General features: G+C 41.8%; 1 protein-coding gene across 1 annotated transcript in view; it reads right to left on the bottom strand.

Moving 5' to 3' along the window:
- Window positions 1-13,895, bottom strand: part of RAB8B (RAB8B, member RAS oncogene family) — a 34,104-nt gene continuing 20,209 nt past the window's right edge. Inside the window, exons 2-8 of the mRNA XM_035132349.3 lie at window positions 12,776-12,836; window positions 11,901-11,961; window positions 9,660-9,737; window positions 8,775-8,864; window positions 6,694-6,759; window positions 5,977-6,027; window positions 1-3,307 (exon numbers count right to left, since the gene is read on the bottom strand). Of these exons, the coding sequence (XP_034988240.1) occupies window positions 3,215-3,307; window positions 5,977-6,027; window positions 6,694-6,759; window positions 8,775-8,864; window positions 9,660-9,737; window positions 11,901-11,961; window positions 12,776-12,836 (500 nt within the window). The 3' untranslated portion in view covers window positions 1-3,214. The remainder of the gene's footprint in view (window positions 3,308-5,976; window positions 6,028-6,693; window positions 6,760-8,774; window positions 8,865-9,659; window positions 9,738-11,900; window positions 11,962-12,775; window positions 12,837-13,895) is intronic.

Here is a 13,895-nt window from a genome sequence, read left to right as displayed (position 1 = left end):
TTTTGGCTAGCAGAATTAATGGACTTTATTCATTGAATTTGCAAGTAAGTGAGAAGTGGGAATGCACTTGGGACAGGTAAATACCCCATTTATTTTAAAAAAACAACACTTCTCAAAAAAGGCTAGCAAGTATTTTACAAGTATGGTACAGAGAGAACACCAAGTTCAAAAAGAGATTATATTTCATATGCCACACAGGAATCAAAGTCTAACCAGATGTATGAAACTTAAAACCAAGCATGTAAGCTATAAAATGTCAACTGGAGGAGAGACAATGCTTTGATGGATCAACAAATTTAGCTAAGCACAGATGCATGTTTTAAAATTGCACTCTCTTTTTAGAAAGTCAGTAGTAAACGACAAAAAAATTAAGAATGGAAAGAGTGTGTATGCTTTCTGCTCTGGAAAGCGTATCAAGGATTACCCTTCATGGGTGAGTTCTGTAGAGCAAGGCCAAATGTATTGTATCACGAAGAAAAGACACAGTTGGGGAATCTTAACCAACTATTAGCTAAATGGAAGAATGTTGTCTTTTGCAGGGTTAACACCCAACACAAGACTTGTTCTGGGGTAAGAAATGTTTGCATCAAGCAATGAAGGCAAAGGCAGTCCCATACCATCATAGTTTGCCTGTTTGCCTAGAGCACTCAAGGAAATAAGTTGATGTGGACAACCAGCTGATTTACAATTTAAAATGCCGTTTGACAAGGCATATTATTTGTAGAAAAATGGGCTAAATCAACCATTATGAAAAGTTTGAAGTGCAGCCATAGCACTTAATACTGCTGCAAAGGCTATAACAACATTTCCTTAAGACTAAAGTTGTTTCCATATGAAACATATTTTCAGAACTTCAGCAGGGAACAGACTATTCTGTCACTAATATTTTGACAGGTTAAAACTAAATATTAACAATATTAACAATGAGGGAAAGTGAACTGTGTGTGGCATCCTTACACCAATCTTAAAGTGAATTTCCTATGGTCTTACTCAAATTATGTACATTTTAGCACAGCTAGAAGTAAGAAAATAGCAAGATTTTTTCAAAATAAAACAGAGTAGATACCCCAATTTGCTGCTGCTTCAAGAAGCACTTTATATAAATTCAACTAGTTACAGGCTCTCTCAAAGGGAAGTTCATAGAGACTAAATGTTCGTACATAGAACCAAGATATGAAGTATGATGCCAACAAAGAGGAAACATAAGCAAAGAAAATCTGCCAAAAGGAACCACAGAACTTGTCAGTTTTGGCTTTCAGACAAACCCCCTGAGATACAGATTACAATACAAAGAAGTCAGACGTGAAAAAAGATGGACATTCATCGTGGGTGGAGTCACACTTGCCCCCCAAAAAGCACTTTGTGTTATAAAGCAAGAACCACAACACTTTAGTCCAAGCATGGGACCCACAGCAACCAGACATATTTGTGTTTTGCTGCTTAATATTCCTGCTGGATACACTCCTCTTTCCATGCATCAACCCAGATGCTGCAATCCAAGAGGTAATTAGAGCAATATTGTTAGGATTATAAACAGAGGGGCAGGAAGAGTGTGCAAAAATTCACAACTCCACAGGAATGTTTTTTTCCTAACCTGTTCAACATAAAAACCAATGTTATGTTACAGAGTGCCAGTGGCCAACCTATTCACCTTGAATGACGTAAGATATGCTTAGAATCATATTGACATTTGACCCTCTAAAACAAAGCAACGTTGTGTGCCTGTTTGGCTAGCTAATGGGACAAGTTTCACAACAGCGGCTCATGGAGCTGTGGTGTCATCAAGGTTGTGTTGAGATAGGTTTTAACTTACAAAGGTCCATGTTTGGCACATCAATAGAACTAAAGCACCTGTATTTGAAGTAACTCAACGTTTTATAAATAATTTAAATAGTGGTGAAATAGGCTGGTATGGGAGTCTCAGTTAAGTGAGAAAGGCAGCTAAGTTTATATCTGTTCTAAATGTTTGAACCAACACCAGTTGCCTCAAGATTCATGGAAGGTCATTATCAGGAGGACAGTGACTATGCTTTTTGAAAAAGGGACTAAAAGCTAGATGGGATAGTTACACGTGCTGTGTGTGCTTTTTCTATTAATATTCAACAGGCTGAAACAGGAACCTTTAGATACAGGAATAGTTGCATTTAACAGAGAACTGAGCGCCTTGCAGTTCAACTGAATACAGCAGGAAATAGAAGTGAAATTGGATTGATGTAAGAGATAACTGTAAGTGGTTCCAGTACACCTTCTGTACATAGAAATGCAACACCGTACATTCAGAAAAAAAAGTTCATTTCCATACAAACAGATCTGTGTATTTGTCAAACAAAAGTGGCAAGCCCAAATAGAAATTTAAAGTGCCTGGGGTGTTAAGCTTTCCAGCACCAGGCTACAAAACCACATTTATGTTGCAGACATATTTCTATGCCTGAGAAAAATACTAGGGCCATATTCTAGGCCACCAAGTGCAGGGCTTTCAGCCCTCCTGCCCCTTCTTATTAAGTACACAAGGCAGATTGAGAAGCCACAGTGTTGGTGGGAAGTCTATGCCTACATGCCATCTAGCCCTCCCTTTTGCCTTGACAGAGCACAAGTAAATTACACTGAGTTGAGGAGGGCAACTGGTTGAGGATATAGGAAGCACACAGAGTTCTAAGGGCCTCTTATGATGCCCATGAATAATTGTAGGCAGAATTCTATTGGCTCTATGGCGACGCTCTGAGCATGGGTGCTGTATCTATGACCATGCCCTCTGTATTCAGTGTGGGATCCAATCTTATCCCTTTATACTACAGCTGGGGGGAGGAATGCTGGGGAATGCTTACCAGAACGAAAAGAAAGAAAGCTGTGCAAAGACAAGTGCTAAGACTGTGCTCTAGCAGGCAACAGAGGGCAAATATGAGTGTGCAAAGAAAAACTTAGCAGCTTTTGAAGCAGGCAGTGAAACAAAGTAATAAAGAAGATTTAGCTCCTGCACATGTGTCTCTCAACTTCACAGCTTCCGTGTTTGAGAAGAGGGAGCCCGACTTGCTGAGAAGCAGAGCGAACCAAAATCCTTTTCTCTCTTGGTTTAGCACACTCTACATTCAAACAGAGCTCTCAGCAGCAGCCTGGTGGTAACAGCTCTGAGGCCAGATGAGCCTGTGCTTTCAGAGAAGCAGGAAAAGGGTTTTCTCTCTCTCTAGGTATGCTGCAGTCTATTATTAGGAGTTCATCAAAGCAGTGTGCATCGAAAGAAGCTGCTCTTCTTTGATCTGTTTTCCATTATTTTCACTGGCCCACCTGCACCTGCTGAACTGTTGTCATTCTAAGGAGAGACATAAGAAAAAGAAGAAGAAGATATAAGGTGTATTATTGTCGTAGAATGAACAAATCCTTTGGATTTTTTTGCCTCCCCTCCAAACAAAACTCAAATCCAATGAAAAACTAGTACATAAATCGTACACTGTATGATTGTGTACTCAAAACAAGAGGTCAAGCAGTTGCCCACACAGGGCACAGAAGAGTGCTTTGGAAAATTAGATGCTCCCCTCCCAGCTCTCACGCTGCCTTCCCAAAGCCAGCCAAGCGAGGTGCCAGGCTCTGTCAGGGTTCTAGAGTCCACATGCCTCCTTCCCAAAGCCCAGCTTCTCTCTTACCCAACTTTGGGGAGGCAGCACAAGGGCAGCGGGGGGTGTATTGGGGGGGGGAGGATGAGAGAGAGGCATCAAATGTTGGTGAGGGTCGCCAAAAAGGTATTGAGGGCCATGCATTGGACTACCCTGCTCTATACACCTCATTGCTCTACTAAGGCCTCCTCCTTTGCTTAGGCTGTGTAATTCTGCCCCATCTGGAGCATTTATTCACAACTTACAGAGTTGCAGTAGTTACCTGCCCTCAGAGGTGGAAGCCCTTTGCAGCCCTGCATGAGTCACTGTTCCATGCTTGCTGAAGTTATGCCAGGAACAGAAACTCATGCAGACACCAGGGTGGGTGGGTGTGCTCAGAACCTCTTCAGGTGTAAGACTCCACAATTTTGATTCAGCTACTCGGCATTTGGGAAATCATGGAATAATGAATACATCTGCCTCACTGTAGTGAAAAGGAGCTTTGCCAAAGAGCAGCAGCAGATTCATGTGCAAATTCTATTCCTAAAGTTCATGAAAGAGAAGGTTCAGCTTGATTATGCCTCCTGTACATGGACACTACACAGGAGACAGCCTTGCTTTCTTTATGTCACTACATTTAAATCCTGGCCTTCCTCCCTTAGCAGATTAGGGTGGAAGACAGACAAGCCAAAAAAATACACACAAAAAAGGCCTTAAAACATCATACAAATTGATTCAGAATTCACAGTGCAGCAAACTAGGAATGACTCATCAGACACATTCAAGTTTCCCCAAAGGATAGATAAGCAAGTGGGTCTTTAGCTGTCAGTACAATCAAGGTAGCACAGGAGGCAAAGGCAGTTCTATGCCAAGTGAGAAAACCTTATCCCAAATGGGACAATGCCTGAGCAGAACAAATGGGGCCTCTTTTCCCTGTAGGAGGGAATCTAGCTTATTGGGTGGTTTTTGAAAACAAACAGGAACACAATTGCATCCCTTTGCAGCACAAGACAAGTGAAACAGTTGGGGGAAATCTCTAATGGAAAATTCAAAGAGCACCACATCTGATTTTAACAGAGCACAATGCGGCAGGAAACTCTCCTGAGCAGACCTCTTTCAAAGAAATGAGAATTACTTCTGTTTTCTTGCACATGTCCCATGAGTTTCAGCAAGGCTTGTGCAGGAGCATTCCTGGAGGATGGCACAAGGGTTCAGACCTGCATGCTCTATTTTGCCACTTCTAATGCACCTAAGATCTAATGTCTTAATGGCAAGGCCTCATGAAGATGTGTGCACAAGTTCCCATTAAAAAGGCAAATGTTGTAGCACATCATTTATATTACACTGTGAGGGTGGAGACAGGAATCAGATTGTGGTGCCTGACTTGCATCTTAAAGACACAAATGCAAACTCACTGGCACTTAAGAGAGTCCTCTAAGGAAGACAAGCTGCAGCCATTTAGATGTGGAAAGCCAAAAGCTTAAACAAAATACCTGTGGGATGTCACCAGATAAGCTCTAGTACTATTGCAGGCCAGTTCCAATATTTACAAATGTTTGGCTAGGGGCCTCCTAACTGCAGACCTTGAGAAGGAACTGTGCAGAATGTTGCTTTTGAGCATATGGAAAGGAATGTAATCTTCATATTCCCACTGCCATGTGCAACATTGGCACACTACATAATTTGTTCAAAATGTGCACAAAGCAATGGTAAGAACTTCCTTTGTTTTGAGTTTGTTCTATGCTATAATGTTGTTTCCAGTTCCAAATGAAACAAAAAGCATTAGATTGATCGAGGAGTTCCTTTCTGCACAAAGTCAAGGATTCACCATGAAAGGAAGCATCTGGCTAGAGCAGGCATCCCCAAACTTCGGCCCTCCAGATGTTTTGGACTACAATTCCCATCATCCCTGACCAGTGGTCCTGTTAGCTAGGGATCATGGGAGTTGTAGGCCAAAACATCTGGAGGGCCGCAGTTTGGGGATGCCTGGGCTAGAGTGAAGATGAGCCCAACAAGGAGTAGTCTCTATCTCAGCTCCAGACTGAGGAAGATGGGAGCTTGTCACTGCTGGGTTCAGGTTCACAGGCGCCCCCAGCACCTCCCAAGCTCAGCATGTCACAGACAAGTTCCCACCTCTTTGGAGGAGAGAGGTATGCTTGAAAGAACAAAAATTTTGCTAGCTACTATTGCCTGGCAAAACTGTGGGGATGGTATTCAACTAAGTTTTTTACTCAAACCAGACCAACTGAAATTAATAAGCCTTACTTAGCCATGTTCATTAATTTGATTGAGTCGACTCACAGTAAAACATAGTTGAACACCACTCTGAATCTCAGAATTTGGTAGAAAATATAATAATTATGTGATACAAATAATGAGAAAAACCAACCATTTTTTTGTTGAGTTTTGTCATGATATCCCGTGCAAGGGTGAAGAAAGCCTAGAACCAAGAAAAAAGGGAGAGTAATCAGAAAACCCCCCACAAATTAATCATCACATCTTACACATTTAAGAGTGCAGAGCGCTTTTTTAAAAAAATGAAAAGTACAATAATTTCTTTATTGGAGTTGAAAAATCTTTGTCCCATTAAACTTTTGGTCTTATAGGAACTGGCTTCTAAAGGGGATCTTTGAGACCTCAACATGCCTCAAAGTAAAAGCACTCTTTTATGGACTCCCCTGAGCACTCCCACTTAATACTATGTTCTTGGCTCAAACAGTTCTTCTCTGGGTCTGAAAGGGTCTCTCTTATCACCTGCTACCTGATCTTTTTTTGCTGGAAATTCCTGGGATTGAACCTGGGCCCATCTGCATGCAGCAAAGCATGTGCTTTATCACATAACTGATTCCCACTTTTCCCCATGCCCATGGAAGCACTGCAAAAGAGGTACAAAGGACTCATGCTGCTTCCCCAGAGTACTCAGCAAGGTGTTAGTGGCCATACGAATAATCCCTGGCTAGCAACTCAAACTAAGATTTGAACCCCACCCCAGAAGACCACACAAGAGCATCTGTGTAAGTATAGGACTTTGTTTAATGCATCTATAACACAACATCAGAAAATATTTTAACCTCCAGGTGTATACCTAGTTGTTAGCGACTCTTACCTCTTCCACATTTATGCTCGATTTTGCACTTGTCTCCAGAAATTTGATTCCATAATCAATTGCTAACTGCAAAAGTGTTAATAAGAACTCATTAGTGTTTTAAAAAGTGGATTTTCAACATACGTCTAACTGCCAAACTATACTACAGCTTGATAAAAAGTAGGAAGCAGAATGTATGGCTAAGTCAATGCCATCTCTATCACCTCCAAGCTTACATTCTTCCACTGGAATCCAAAGGGGCCAATGTGCAAAAGGTCCCATGTAGATGATTCACAAACAGGCTCATTTTCCCTTTAGGTGGCCTCACCTCTTGGAATATCATTTGGGCACCAGCACTGGAATGGACTGAAGCATCCCGTGGGCACATAGGAGGCACCATGTCTCCCTCTGGAATGCACCTTCTGCATTTACTTGTTACCTGCTGGATTTTTTTCCCATTTTCATTGATTTTGAAAAGCTAAAATATGCCAAGATGCTAGCATACTATCCAGTATGACAAGCAACACCAAATGGTGTTTTTAACCAGTTAAGGGTTCTTAGAAATGAGTGAGGTTCTAGAACAGGCATCCCCAAACTGCGGCCCTCCAGATGTTTTGGCCTACAACTCCCATGATTATGATCCCTAGCTAACAGGACCAGTGGTCGGGGAAGATGGGCATTGTAGTCCAAAACATCTGGAGGGCCAAAGTTTGGGGATGCCTGCTCTAGAATTAAAACTGGAAATTACCTAATTGGAAAAACCTGAGTAACTGAGCCAATCTGAGGTACTGGAAAACTGTCTTCTCTTGCCCATCATCTGCAGAATTCCACCCCAATTCCTTCCACCCCAGCAATCTAACAGAGCAGCTTCCTCCCATTGAACTGGTTTCTAAGATGTTCCCTCCCTGCCCCTTTCTATCATAGCTTTACTCCATTAGCTCCAATGGAAGAGGGATGGAATGAGCGGAATTGGGGCTGGAGTGCCAAGTTACCCTCCCCAAATTACACACCACAGGAAATGTCGGTTTCCACCCTTACCCACGGTTCAATTCAGATTAAGATCTGAACTGAATGTTAAAGGCTTGCATTGGTTTTGAAGTCTACTTTAACGAGTCCTTGAAGTTAGTTTTCAAGCCTGCATTAGGCAAACCTCAATGTTTTGAGTTTTAATGCTAAAACTAAACAGAATCAAAACTGGTTCAGGACATAAGGGCTGTGACCCAGATACAACCACAGTAGAAGTGAGAACATACAACTGATTTCAACTGGCACTTTTTAAAACTGTGATAATAATAATATTATATTATATTATATTAATTATATTATTATTTATACCCCGCCCATCTGGCTGGGCTTCCCCTGCCACTCTGGGCGGCTAACTGTTGTCTATTCACAAAATAAGAATTAAAGTTAATGGCTGTCCAGTCTGCATGGTCGTGGGGCTTTCAAGGGTCTCATGTCCTGAATCTTTTGCTTGTTATCTGTGTTGCTGGGTCTTTAGTCTTGGGTATTTAAACTCTTGTGATTTAAACTTGTCTACTTGATGAACTTGATGGCTAGCATATTATGACCTACAGTCCTATTATGAATATTTCATCTCAGTAATGTTGATTCTGAGATGCTCAAGGAAAACTGCTGTCTCAAGGAACTCAAGGGTAGAAAAGAAAAAAGAAAGGTAAAGGACCCCTGGACGGTTAACTTCAGTCAAAGGCGACTATGGAGTTGTGGCACTCATCTCACTTTTCAGGCCAAGGGAGCCAGCATTTGTCCACAGACAGCTTTCTGGCCAGCATGACTAAACTGCTTCTGGTGCAACGGGACACCGTGACGAGTGCCAGAGCACATGGAAACGCCTTTTACCTTCCTGCCAGAGCGGTACCTATTTATCTACTTGCACTGGTATGCTTTCAAAATGCTAGGTTGGCAGAAGCTGGGACAGAGCAACAGAAGCTCATCCCATTGCATGGATTCAAACCGTCAACCTTCCAATCAGCAAGCCCAAGAGGCTCAGTGATTTAGACCACAGCACCACCCGCTCGCTCAGAGACCACCCCCAAATCAAAGTATTGAGAACACTTATATCCAGAGAGTTCTAGATTTACCTTTTCTCCTTTTTCTTTTGAAACTTGTCTTTTCTCATTCATATCACATTTATTACCCAGGATCATTCTTTCTACATCTGAAGATGCATGCTGAACAGAGGGAGAAACAGCAAGAACAGCCAAGTCACAAAATCTTGATATGCCAGATACATAACAAGAACTAAGCTATTCAGAGGCAACAGAAAGCACAAATTCACACATTTTTTATTACATCAGAACAAAGCTAGCCATATTTTGCTCATGAAGAATTGTCTGATTAATTCATCTCTTGAGACACCACCTCTTCCTTTAACTCTGTCCTTTAAACTTTCATTGCTTCATTTTACAGAGGAAGGACTGTGTCAAAATGCAGGGCCTCATTCTGGTGGTTAAATAAGCACCAAGTGGTTAAAAGAAAGCTTCAGCTATGTGAAAAAATAAATAAAAGTTTAGCTCAGAGCTTAACAAAATGCTCAACAAGTAGAAAGGGATCTCTAAGTGCCATTATTCAAAGATAAAAATTGAAATATTATCCAACCATGTATGCTCAAGAGTAGATAGACCATCAATATACATCTTGGTAGTCCCCTTAAATTTTTATAACCAAGTTCTTGTTTCATCTCTATTCCATCAGGTTAGAGGATACCCTCATCTAATACTGCCCAAAGAAAGCAGTCAGAATCAATTTATCCTTCTCTCCACCACTTTATGTGTGTGGATTTACCTGACATCCTGTAAGAACATTTCACTCGATTCCTACCAGTGAATCAAAGTCACTTAGCCCCCACTTCCCACTGACATGGCAGCAGCTGTCCTGATCACAGTGCAATTTAAGAGATGATGTTGGTGAAATTTCATGAAGCTACGGTAGCACTCAAAGCTGGTTGTTCCCTTGTAGACACATACCTCTTCTATGTTTCTTATCCAGTTTTTAATGTTGTCGAAGGACTTCTCATTTGTGATATCATAAACCAGCATAATACCCTACAAAAAACAGAGTAAGAACATAAGTGCTTGGCTGCTGGATTCAAGCCAGAGGGCCCATCAAGTTCAGCATCCTGTTCTCACAGTGGTCAACCAGATACTAATGGAAAAACCTACAACCAGGAAACAATTCCCAATTATATTCTGAAGCCAACACGGATGATGGGAGCAGTAATAGAAATCCCTCAGATGCCAGGCGCATTTTGTGACTGCCACGGGTCCAATTCCTACCATGTGGAGATCCTTGGATGCCAGACTGGCAACTGACATCTCCATCTAGCTGGCCCCTCCAGCTATCTTAAGCAGGTAAGCAGAAGAGCACCCGCCCTGTGGAACACCCTCCCATCAGACACCCTGACATTTAGAAAATACCTAAAGGCATCCCTGTTTAGGGAAGTTTTTAATCTGTGATATTTGATGTATTTTAATGTTTGTTGGAAGCCGCCCAGAGTGGCAGGGGAAGCCCAGCCAGATGGGCAGGGCATAAATAAATATTAATTATTGTTGTTGTTGTTGTTGTTGTTGTTGTTGTTATTGCATTTATATCCCACCTTTTCCTCCAAGGAGCACATAATTTTGTTTTATTCTGGATTGTTTTCTTTGATGTTTTATTTTGTTGTAAACTGCTTTGAGATTTTTTGTTTAAAATATAAAGTGGTATAGAAATGATGATGATAATAATAATGATAATAATAACAATAATAACAGTAATAATTTTATTAACCCCCCCAATAGTGCCTATACATTCTGTTGTGGCAACTAGGGTGTGATTTGGCAATTAGCTTATACAGGTGAAACTCGGAAAATTAGAATATCGTCGAAAAGTGCATTTATTTCAGTAACACAACTTAAAAGATGAATCCAATATATGAGATAGATGCATGGCATGCAAAGCAAGGTACAGTGGTACCTCGCAAGACGAATGTAATTCGTTCCACAGGTCAATTCGTTTTACGAAAAATTCGTCCTGCAAATCGCGGTTTCCCATAGGAATGCATTGAAACTTAATTAATGCGTTCCTATGGGCAAAAAAGCACAAAAAAGGCACCGACTCACCCGCCACAGCCGCTCCGGAAATTTTTAAGGCTCTGGCGGCGCCGCTGTTGCCACCAAGGGCTGCCTGGCAAGCCCTGCTGCTGCTCCTGCTGGATCGCCAACGATTCCGAGCTGGCGAGATACGGTGGGCAGCAGGTACGGCGGGCGGAGGGAGGCAGGGAGAGAGGGCGCGTTCCCGGGAGGCGGCGGTGCTGAGGGGGCCGATCCGGGCCGTCCGGAAGGCGAGCACCGCACGCTTTTCTCCCGCTCGCCTCGGCGGCGGCACTGAAGCAACCGATCCCGGGCCGGCCCCCTCAGCACTTCCCACGCTGACAGCTGATCTTCCTTTGCCGCCTTCCTGCGCTACATTCTATGGCCGTGCTTCGCAAGACGAAGCAGTGGCCATAGAAAACCTTGTCGTCTTGCGAGTCCCTCGCGCAACGCAAAACACTTGCGAGTTTTTCGTTGCGCGAGGCATTCATCTTGCGAGGTACCACTGTATGTCAAGCCTTTATTTGTTGTAATTTTAATTATTTGTCGTTGGGCGGGTCAATTATAAATGGAATGTAATTAATGAAATGTAATAGCAATATTTATTTTTGTATTATTGTAACTATTTGTTTTATTACTGTGGAATTTCCAAAAGAAAGAATTAGTAAAAATTAATTTTCCGAGTTTCACCTGTATATCTGAATTTTTAACACTGGATGGGTGTTGGATTAAAACACAGCTTTCCACACTGTGTGTCGCAACACATATGTGGGCTGCAGTGTGTCACACAAATGGTCCCTGTGCTCCTCCCAGGGCTGGAAAGGGGTTAGTTTGCTAGATAAAACTGAAATACTGCGTCGCAAAAATGATGCATGTCTAAAAGGTGTGTCACCAACATGAAAAGTTTGGAGAGCTCGGGAGCAAAATATAAAATCTTCTGTGAAAAAAAATACTCCCATCATGATGTTTGGAAACAGGATTTTAGAAGACAGATACAGATACAAGACAGATACAAAACAGCTCTTCTGTCAAGCAAGGCCAAATATTTATCTTCAACCGTGTATATTTGATAATAAAGTGAGATGCTGATATCTTTTTATAACAGTTGAAAAACTATGCATGAAAAAGAGCACTGACCATGGCTCCTCTGTAGTATGCAGTTGTAATGGTGCGGAATCTTTCCTGACCAGCAGTATCCCTGTAAACCAAAACAGATGTAAGAAATTTGGGGGGGGGGGATTGGAGATGAATTCAGTGCTCACCCCCCATCCAATACCAATGCCCTTAATGAGGACCTTTCAATTTAAAAATAAATGAGACAATTCTACAAGTGCCTTGCAATTACATTCTACGTTGGACAAGTACAATTAAGCAAAATGTTACAGCCTCATTCTCAATACATTTGCATTCAAAGTACAAGTTATACAAGCTGTATTTACAAGCAAGGAGGTTCTAGATTAGCCTTTCCCAACCCCTTCATGTGTTACAAACTATAACCTCCATCAGCCCCAGCCATTACAACCTGCAAAACACCAGGTTGAAGGCTGATCTTGACAGTAGTTTTATAGCTAAATCCCTGACACATTTGGAAGCAAGCCCTACTTCTAATAGAAGTTACTGCCAAGTAAGCCCTTACATGTACAGTTTGGTTTTCATCCATGTGCACCATCTCCCCCAACTGTATGCATTTAATTAAATTGTAGTTTTATTAGTGCAATCTTTCCATTCCAAGTGCAGTGATCTCAGCTTCTACATTCTCTGCTAGGAAGGTGGACAAGTGGAGCTGATTTTATATTGTGTGAGGAGATCCTCTCATGCTGTCTGCTGAGTACATACAGCATGCTTCTTTAACAATCTTAGGAGGGAACTATGTCTGTCATCACTGGGAGCACCCAGATGTTACAGCCCCTGGTTGTCACATTCAAGGCACTATTTTACTGGGAGTGTGAAATTTACAAACATGATCTGAAGTCTCTAGCTCCAGAGGCAAGTTGCATGTTTAAAAAACTTACCATATCTGTAGTTTGATTTTCTTCCCATCTAGTTCTATTGTTCTGATTTTAAAATCAATTCCTGAGGGAAAGATAGATTTGTGTTAATTAGGTTTCCGCAGGTTTCTGCTGCTTTGTTCTCAAATTAGATATTGTCTATCATCGTGGTAGGCAGAGAGAACTCTGTAAATACTGAAGTTTGGAATTCTCAGTATTACTTTATTATGAAAGAGGACTTCCAGTCTCACGCTTGCTGGGCTCTGGAGAAGTGTGAGTGGAGCTTCACTTTCACAATGGGACTTTTGGGTTACAGAAGCAGCTGTAACCCAAAAGTCTTTGGTGGTAGACAGAAGTTCACTCCCACCAATGACGCTTGTTGTTAACAGGTTCCTTGCTCGGGATTATGATGACATTTTCTCTGCCCCAGATTTTCCTGGAGAGCCACAGACTCCCCCACCCCACCCTATGGTTCCTACTCTACCCACCTCTAAAGAGTAAATAGCCTGTCTGTTGCAGATATCATTCTGAAATTTAACAGGTTTCATCCCCTGAGAAGGGGTGACTGTACAGTACCTGCAAATGACATCCAAATCTGGCAGAAAACTATTTCCTTTTTTAAAAAAAAGGTAAAAGGTGCCTACAACTTGTCAGGCTTAATTCACTCTGGATGGGTTCCTCAAAATTTCATCCACTTCTGTGAAACTGGTGATTACGGTATATTGCTCTTTTAAAATTATCCATTACAGTGAATGGGAGGGGGAACAGAACTTTGTTTTTAACAGGTTTAGTTTGGTTCTGAAAAATGAGCAGAACTGGAAAGACGCAGAGTGGCTCTGAAACAGATCTGGCTGCTTCCTAAAGCTACATATGTAAGTCTAAGCAGTCTTGCTTTCTAGTCATGCAGAATCCAAAAGGCCGACATTTTACACATCATGAAGTGGCTAACCACCTCCAGAGTTAAACCTATCCCGAATCCATCCATGGAGACTATTCTCTGCCTACCCCCCCCCCTCCCCCATTAAGTGATCAACCCTTCTCAACAAACAGTTCCAAAAAATGCCCAGTGTTAAAATCAATTGTATAAATTTATCTGTCAAGGGCATGAAGAGCTTGCATTTAATCATACTGAACAGTATTAGAG

This window comes from Zootoca vivipara, chromosome 13 (genome assembly GCF_965207765.1).
Source record: "Zootoca vivipara chromosome 13, rZooViv2.hap1.1, whole genome shotgun sequence".
Taxonomy (NCBI): domain Eukaryota; kingdom Metazoa; phylum Chordata; class Lepidosauria; order Squamata; family Lacertidae; genus Zootoca; species Zootoca vivipara.
This window is presented reverse-complemented; position numbering and strand designations above follow the sequence as displayed.